Below are 8,168 nucleotides of genomic sequence, written 5' to 3'. Positions count from 1 at the left end.
AGATAGCTCTCAGTAGATCTGCGTTGACATTACATTGAGTATGTAATTATGTTTCACGTCATGAAGACCTTATACGAGAAGCTGAACCCTCATGGGGATGGTAGAATCGTCCAGAAAACCACCAATTCGGGGCTTGACAGGCTTCACTGGCAGCAGGCAGATCATTGAATACTTGCTTCCCGTAGGGTTTTCCCCCCATTTTTGCCGTGTGGCCCTACAGGCTCTGTGCTTGGGCGCAGGGGCAGATACAAGTTGTAGCACGGCAGCTGCTTTCTGCAAGCTAAGAAAATGCTGCTAAGCAGACCCACAGCTTCTATATTACTCGAGTACTCCCCTATTAGACACAAACCGAGGGAACTTCAGGCCATCCCCTCCGCTATAGGACGCCAGGTAGCACGATCCTCAGAAAGGCAAAACCGCTCAGCTATCGGCTCTACTTTTAGTACGAATTTGCTCAGTAAGGGGTATTTCTGCTTGGCTTTGTTTTAAGAACCTTCTACCCAACTTGGGGGAGCATAGACGCGTAGTGGCCGCCCTTTGAGTTTACACACAAAGTTGGTAGGCATTTGCCCCGAAACTAGTAGGGTTTGGAGTCGAATACTGTACACCCCAGCTCTTTCTAGTCCGTCCTTCGCCCAGCGGATTTGGTAGGGGTGAAGAAAGAACAGCCTCCTAGCCGTCCCCAAGAGAGTATACCCACTACGTGCCCACCTTTGGACCAATGCAAAGAGTACACACACACACACACACAACAATCATGCAGCGGGTGGCCTTCTCAGCACACCTCCGCGCCAGCGATTCTTGTCAAACATGTGCAGTGAGCCTGTATTAGCCAGAGCAGCCTCCGACCCAGCACTGCCATCTGACCGTCAACAGCAACAGCCGGTTTGAGCTAGAGACGTGCTGCTCCTTTGGATGCAACAACGGCTACTGCTGCACTTGAACCAGTAACGCCTGCTTGCATGCCTCTGGCAGATATCGAGGAATCTCCGCCATAAGATTTCCCCACTACAGTCCCTGCATCCGCGCTTTTGCTGCTGCAACAGCAGCGACAGTACGGGGGGTGCGTCAGTCTAAAAATCGAAAAGCCAGAACCCCGTGTAGCCGTTTAACGACTTTGCATGCGCCCAGGCCTCGCCTAGCAGCCGCTTGTTGACCTGCGTTGTGGGAAACGTGCTGAGGTCACCTCCAGGAAGGAAGCAGCCAGGAGGCGAACTCTGGAGCCGGGGTGTATCTTGACTTTGTGTAAATTTCGAGCTGTAGCTCCCCGTTGAGGTAAAACGATTCCTTGAGGCAGTCCGGCGTCACTTTCGCGCGTGACACAAACGGCATAGAGTAACTCTTCATGAAACTGCTGGTGTCGCTACACGCCGCCAGCGATGCGGGCAGCAGCGAGAAAATGCCGCTACTGCCTGTGCTTCCGTCTGCATTGCCCGCCTCTTTTCCCGCGGCTCCCTCCTCGCGTTTTGCGGAAGCGCAGAGGGGATTGGCCGTCTTGTAGAGGCGTGTGAGGTAGTACAGAGGGTTGCGCGGTGTCGGAACGGCAAGCAGCCCTAACGGCCTCTCAACAAAGGGGGCCCATTCCCCCATAGGCATAGTAATCCTGGAGGGGCCTCCTCCCATCACGGCATAAGGTTCCCAGTCCTCTTTGGCATTACGAGGCTTCTCAGTAACGGTCTTGTACCAGTACGTTCTTACAGAAAGAGACGGAAAATTGAAGTCCTCTGAGGCCTTTGACGTGTCCAGATGGATCAGGCCAAAAGGCGCGTTCAGGGCCTGTTCCTCGAACTGCGCCACACACACACACACACAAATACATACATACATAAGAAGCAGCAGTTAGAGGCCTTGAAACAGAACGTGTTCTCCCCTACTTGGGAATACACTTGTAACCCCAAGTGTTGCGATGCCACCAGACATATGGGGGGTTTGGAGAAAGAAACACCTTGGGCTTCGTCTTCGTAGCGGCAACCCATGAGAGAAGCGTCTGGGAGATATACTTTTGCGGCTTCAAGAGTTCGTTCATTGGATTGTACATGGCACAGCTCTCCTGAACGGCTTTCTTGTCCTGTTCATCCACCAGGATGCTTAAAACAGTTTCTCCGGGAAGCAAATCATGCCGGAAGAGCGAGCTTGCCAAGGAGGAGCCAGCTAAGGCCCACCGCACCTGTTTGAGTCTGAATGCGTTCGCTAGCACCTCAAACAAGCCAAGCAACCCCTCATGCTGCGGGATGGAGAGCAGCGGCTTGGAGGCCCCTTGGAGTTCATTCTCCAGGGCCTCTCTGAGAAGTTCCCGGCGGCCAGTCCCCCACAAGGCTATGAGCGACCCCTCTGCATATACGCGTGGGGAACCTACAACACCTTCGCATCGCTCTACGTCTTCGGCTGTAGTGCCAGCCGAATACAAATAGTGACGCCGCAGCTGCTGCAGCTGCTGTAGCAATGGAGAGGTGACCTCGCTCCACAGCAGCAGCATGATGCCTACCACCCCCATCGCTATCAGAAAGCAATATTTCTGCAGCATCTGACGCCCATGAAGACGCCTCAGACGCACAAAGCGAAGGGCGTGATACCCCCGCACGCCCTTTGTGGTGGTAGTGGGAGGCAGAAGCATTGTATACGTCTGTTTCCCCTTCGTTTGTGCACCTGGATGCTTGTTATGGCTGCTTCCTGCCATTAGGGGTACCTCCCCTACTGTGAGAACGCGGCTGAACCCCGGGGGCACTCGGCTAGAAGACGAGGGAGAAGGCTGCATCTTCGTGCTTGCAGGGGTGCACCGGGTGTTGTTGTGGCCAACGCTGCTAATCAGAGCTGGGAGTCTGCTGCTGCGACTACTGCAGCAGTTGAGGAAGGCATTCAGCTGTTGCTCTGCTGCGGTCTTCTCGTGAGGATGGTGGTAGGAAAACGCAAGAAAAGTAGAAAGTCAGGACGCTAAACTGCTGCCAAGCGGGCTTCTTGCACCACCGTAGTTGAAAGGATCGGCCGTGCAATAAAAGGGAGGGGTGTTCAGGCGGGGAAAACGCAGTTGTTTTGCACTCTTGGTCGTGCCCGTGCAGCAAGGGAAACCTGTTAGGCATGTACGGGTGGGTGTGATGCTATGGAGCCTCTGACACTAGGCGTCAAGCCAGAGCGACCTCAATGGAGCAAGGGCATGAGAGGGGTAGGCCTTCTAGAAAAGAGAGAAATCCCCTAAACAGCTGTACGTGAGGCTGGCTGCCCTTTTCGCTACGCCTTGCACATTTAACCGCTGCTGCGGGTATTGGGCAGCCACTGCCGCAGAGGGAGAAAAGGTAGAGACCGTAATGAGTTGAAGTCGTAGAAATGAGGCGCAGAAGAACACGAATGCAAGGAAAACTCCAGATCTAGTTGCGCAGCTGTAGGTGAGTCGACAGCAGCACGCCAGCGAGCTGGGAGATCGGCGCTCAGCTATGGCTGCCCCCTAGAGTGTACGGAGGTGAAACAAAAGAAATCACGGTGCTGTTTTCAAGAGGGGAAGGGACTAAATTGGGGGGAGAAGGCCCTGAAGAAAGTGCTATAGCTGTCGGCCGCTACTGCCGGTCCCGCGCCCACGAGGATGCTCGGGAGAACAACGGTACTAGCGTTGTGCAGATTTCTTCTTTTTCCAATGTGCAAGTGTTTAGCCATGCCCAATGAACAATTTTAGGGATGCCAGTGGAGGGAAAATATAGAGCGGCAGCGCTTACTGGCACCGAGCTAACCCCCCGGGAGAGGCCTCGATTGTGCTCTTGTGTTGGCACGGCCACCGACCAGCGTCCGACCACCCACCTGCATTGCCCTTCAAGATCTTCGCATTGACTCCACTGGTATCCAATCTATTTAGCTTGCACAGTTAAGTGGCACAGTCGAAAAGAAAGCAGCAAGCTGTTTGCTTGCGCATCTCTGCTCCATCGACCCTAGGTAATGCGCGTACGGCCCTTGGCCTACGACGAGCACCGCTCCTTAGGAGGCGGCCGTCGCGTTTCTTTGGGTGCAGAGCAACGCCGTAGCAGCAATCAGCTTACACACCGCCGCTTAACATGCCTCCAGTTGCGGAACTGTGGCCATCCCGTCCGGCGCCGGACTCTAACGTATGCAGCACCAGGCGCAGCCAGCCAAGCAGGGCGCATAAATATGCAGAATAGACGGAAACAGTGTCTGAAATACCGGTGAACAAGGTTCTGAGCTCTAGAGGGACCAAGGAGGGCTCTCGTAGACTTTCCGTAATGTGCATACATATATATATATATGTATATATATACATACCCAGTCCAAGACGCCCCTCCCCCCTTCTACCTTCAGGCAGGAGCGCCGCCGCATGTCGCTTAGAGCAGCATCCTCCCCGTTTAGAGCAGCTCTCCTCTGCCTATAGCAGCTCTTTCCCCGCTTAGGGCACAGCCCCCGTGCCCACTCCACAGGCGTAGGTGGTACCAGCAGCATGAGGCGTGCCTCAGTACTGCTGCTGATTTGGAAGCGCGAGCAAAGAAATCGGTCATTGCCCATTTAGGGAAGCTCGAGACAGAGCAGACTGCTGCCCTTCGCCCCCCGCGTGACCTTTGCGTCGCCGAACTCGGCAGCACGTGCGCGCGCGCTTTCAATTGGACTAGACACATCCACTGAAGACTGCAACAGTGGGTTGGGGGTACAGTGCACCCTTTTTGTAAAGCTAACTACTACCACTTGGCAGCAATCTCATGAGCCCTAACAAATGCAAAGACGTCGTCTCCGATTTTCAACTGCGCGGCTTCCTCCGCGTAGCTCGAGTAGACAACGCGCTCACCCGGAAAGACCTGCGGCGGAGGCACCCAAAGGGGAAGACGCAGGGGTTGCCTTCAGAACTGGCAAACCGTTGGAGCCACCCCCTCAAGGAAAGCCTTTATTTAGGCCGGCTACAGCAGGGAGTGCGCGGCTTTCAAGTGTGCCTGCTGCTGCGAGGCCAGCAGAGTATCGAGCAGCACAGAGAAGAAAAAAGGCAGGGAAAGCCGCCGCCACCCATCAGCGAGAACGCCGAAATAGATCGACAGAATACGCGCGCACACGCAGAAAAACCGTCACAGGATGACCCCATTTCACGAGCGTACCTCGACAGGAATTCGCGTCTGCTGCTTATTGAGCCTCCCAGGGCCGGTAGCTACTACTTCGGCCTGCTGGAGGAGTCGATGCTGTTGCTGAGGCATCAGCAGCAGCCCCCCAGTGCTTTTCTCGGATGGCTTCAAGACGCGCACAAACACCCTGCAGCACAGCCCTCGACAGCAGAAACAAGCGGATGCGGGAGCGTTGCAACAACGCAGCAGAGGCGGCAGCGTACCGGCTTACGGCTGCAGGAGGGGCAGGGAGCCGGCAAGAGGCACTCACACCCTCCCCAGCAATCCAGAGTAATGCAGAACTAAACCTCAGCAGCAGCGTTGCACTGACGCCACGAGGCCCTTCCCCCCCTCTTCTTCCAAAACAATCTTACGTGTCACCGAGAGGCTTGATGTCTGCTGCCTGCCAAGTGTTAGGGTTCAACACCTTCGCAAGAAGCTCCTCCGCAGAGAGCAACACGCACTCTGCACCATCATATTTCAGCTGCAGAACCATACCCACATACACACAGACACATACCCATACACAACACAAAATATATACAGACACACCTGTACGTACGCGCACGACGCCGATTGTTCTGTGAAACAAAGCAACGTGCGGCTGTAGCTGCAGCAGCAAATCATGAAAAATGTTGATATCAGCAACAGTGCCCTAAGAGGCGACGCAGGGCACCCAAAACGCGAGGCAGCCGCCAATAGAGGTGCGGCTGAAACAGCACTCAGAGAGCATTTTTTTAAATAAGAAGGCAGCAATCTTTTCGAACGCACGTTCTCGCCCGAGTGCTTGGAAAACACAACAAAATCTCCGACATTGACGTCAACCGGAACGCGTTTTCTGCAGCAGCAACAACAACAGCAGTCCCGAAAGTGCCCGCAACCAATGGGTTAGGTGTACAGACACCAGCACACATGCGTGCTGCCGCTGCAAATGCAACCGCCAGCCATGCGCATGCAAACGCATGGGTGCACCAAGTAAGTATAAGCACTAGATTTGCGGAAAAGCAAACAGCCTCGGCAGCAGGCAAGCACTGAAACAGCAAGATCGGCAGAATAGAGCACCCCTTTGCACACAGCGCGGCAAGGCAACCAAGGCACCACTGCCATAGGACGCGAGACGATTTGCTGCCACAAGGAAATCAGCAACACTCTTGGAGGTAAGAAAGCCCGCGGAAACAAATAAGCGGCATAGGGGCACAGAGACAACATGAAAACCATCCGCGCCTCCACAGAACCACAGTTGCATGCACGTTTCCACTGCTTCATATATTTGATATGGATGTATAGTGTATATGTATATCTATGGATTTATACACATATGAATTTATATATATATATGTGTATGGATATCTCCCTGATTTCGAGTAGAAAGTATGGTTCCTTTCGCAGGAGGCGCAGCTCATGCCTCGCGCTAAAGGGTTCAGGGACGAGGCAAGAGGCCATCCCTGCTCGTGCTCCCCCTTCCCTCCCTCCCTTTCATCGGAAAATCAGGAAGGAAGGGAGAAAGGGGGAGAGAGGGAGGCCCCTTTCAATTTGCTCTCCCGCCTAATACCATACCAGCGCCACCCACCACACGGGTGGCACGCTCAGCCCCAGCGGACGCATACACCATGGAAGCAACACAAGCAGCAGCACAAATACACACACAAATACACAAATATACAAATACACACACAAATAGACACACACACACAAATACACACACACATACACACACAAATTCACACGCAAACACACAAACACACAAATACACATATAAATACACACACAAATACACATATAAATACACACGCAAATACACACGCAAATACAAACACAAATCCACACACACACACAAATCCACACACACACACAATAGCAAAAATCCACGCACGAATAAACAAATACAAATACACAAATCCACACACAAATATACGCCCATACACACACATACAAATCTATGCAGCACTCACCCTGTTTCTGGGAGGAATTCCCCCGCGCCAGAGGCGAGGACTTTGCCGATGATCTGCTCCTTTCGAGACTGCAATGAGACACCCCAAGGCACTCTCTGCACGCCTCTCAGCCTTACCGACATAGGTGCAGTAGCAAAACAGTTTCGCCAACCCTGCTTGGCGGCAGCTAGAGTGCAATGCTCTCGCGTGGTTTTTGCCCGACAAGGCGTTCACGAGAAAAAGACACTTGCAGGGTGTCGCGGTAAAAAAAGCAATAAAGTCGTCTGCCAAAGAGACCTTGCAGCATAAGCATACATCCAGCCAGCAGGCTAGGCAGCAGCGACAGCACCAGGCGGGCTGCGTAAAAGGAGGCATCCGAAAGCCAGACAGTCTGTGACTGCACTTCATACCTCGACAGGAAGGAGCAACCCCCCCCGCGTCTTGGCTTCGGCTTCTACCTTCTCTATGAGCACCATGCCTCGCAGCGGCTGTAGGGAGCCACGAATAGCTTCTCCCTCCAGCGTGTGCTTGCTGCTGCTGCTTATTGCAGTGCCTGCTGCAGTAAAAGCCACACACGAGGATGCAGCGGCATGTCCATGGGGTGCAGCTCAAACTCGGTGCTGCTAGCAGTAGGACGCTTGGCGTTACAGCGTAGAAGGTCTCCTTCGAGGCATACCAGCTGCCGAGGCTGCAGAAGCAGCAGTAGTCGGCGTCAGCGCCTGCAAGGGAGGTGGAGCTGCAGCAGTCATGCCCTGCAGCAAGAGAATCCCACGTGGCAAAATGAAAAAAGGCGGATACGCGCATCACCATCGGTTCAGCTTCTGCGAGGCAACAGGATGCACGGCGAGTCCACACCTTTGGAAGCACAAAAGGGGTCAGGAAGGCTGCAGGCACTCACCCGCAGGATCTGCGATGACTGTGAAAAGGCGAAGGTAGCAGCTTGTTGCACTGCCGCTGCCGCTGCCGCTACTCCGAGGAGCAGCGGCAACATTCGACACCGTCCAGCCTTCATTGCCGAAGCACGAAATCCTGCCTTATCCCTTGCAGTAGTGGAGCACTTTTGCGCCGACGGCCTGCTCAGAGGCTTGCGCTTTCTGTCTGAATTCCAAGTGTCCAGACCCTCGAAGAATGTGAACAAAGACACACCCCACGCACC

General features: G+C 54.0%; 2 protein-coding genes across 2 annotated transcripts; both read right to left on the bottom strand.

Annotated features, from left to right (window-relative positions):
- Positions 1-892: 892 nt before the first annotated feature.
- Positions 893-2,755, bottom strand: LOC34618209. Its single transcript, XM_022731545.2, has 3 exons — positions 1,946-2,755; positions 1,205-1,788; positions 893-1,034 (listed from the first exon to the last, which is right to left on the bottom strand). Exons 1-3 carry the CDS (start codon positions 2,753-2,755, stop codon positions 893-895), a joined length of 1,536 nt encoding a protein of 511 aa, XP_022593069.2.
- Positions 2,756-4,670: 1,915 nt separating this feature from the next.
- Positions 4,671-8,024, bottom strand: LOC34618208 (20 kDa chaperonin, chloroplastic). Its single transcript, XM_026338651.1, has 8 exons — positions 7,911-8,024; positions 7,689-7,764; positions 7,423-7,619; positions 7,034-7,101; positions 5,853-5,919; positions 5,456-5,565; positions 5,079-5,229; positions 4,671-4,787 (listed from the first exon to the last, which is right to left on the bottom strand). The coding sequence occupies exons 1-8, from the start codon at positions 8,022-8,024 to the stop codon at positions 4,671-4,673; spliced, it is 900 nt and encodes a 299-aa protein (XP_026194436.1).
- Positions 8,025-8,168: the final 144 nt, after the last annotated feature.

Source organism: Cyclospora cayetanensis, unplaced genomic scaffold (assembly GCF_002999335.1).
Source record: "Cyclospora cayetanensis isolate NF1_C8 unplaced genomic scaffold, CcayRef3 CcayRef3_contig_29, whole genome shotgun sequence".
Taxonomy (NCBI): domain Eukaryota; phylum Apicomplexa; class Conoidasida; order Eucoccidiorida; family Eimeriidae; genus Cyclospora; species Cyclospora cayetanensis.
Note: the sequence above shows the minus strand (reverse complement) of the source record. Positions and strands in the feature narration are given on the sequence as shown.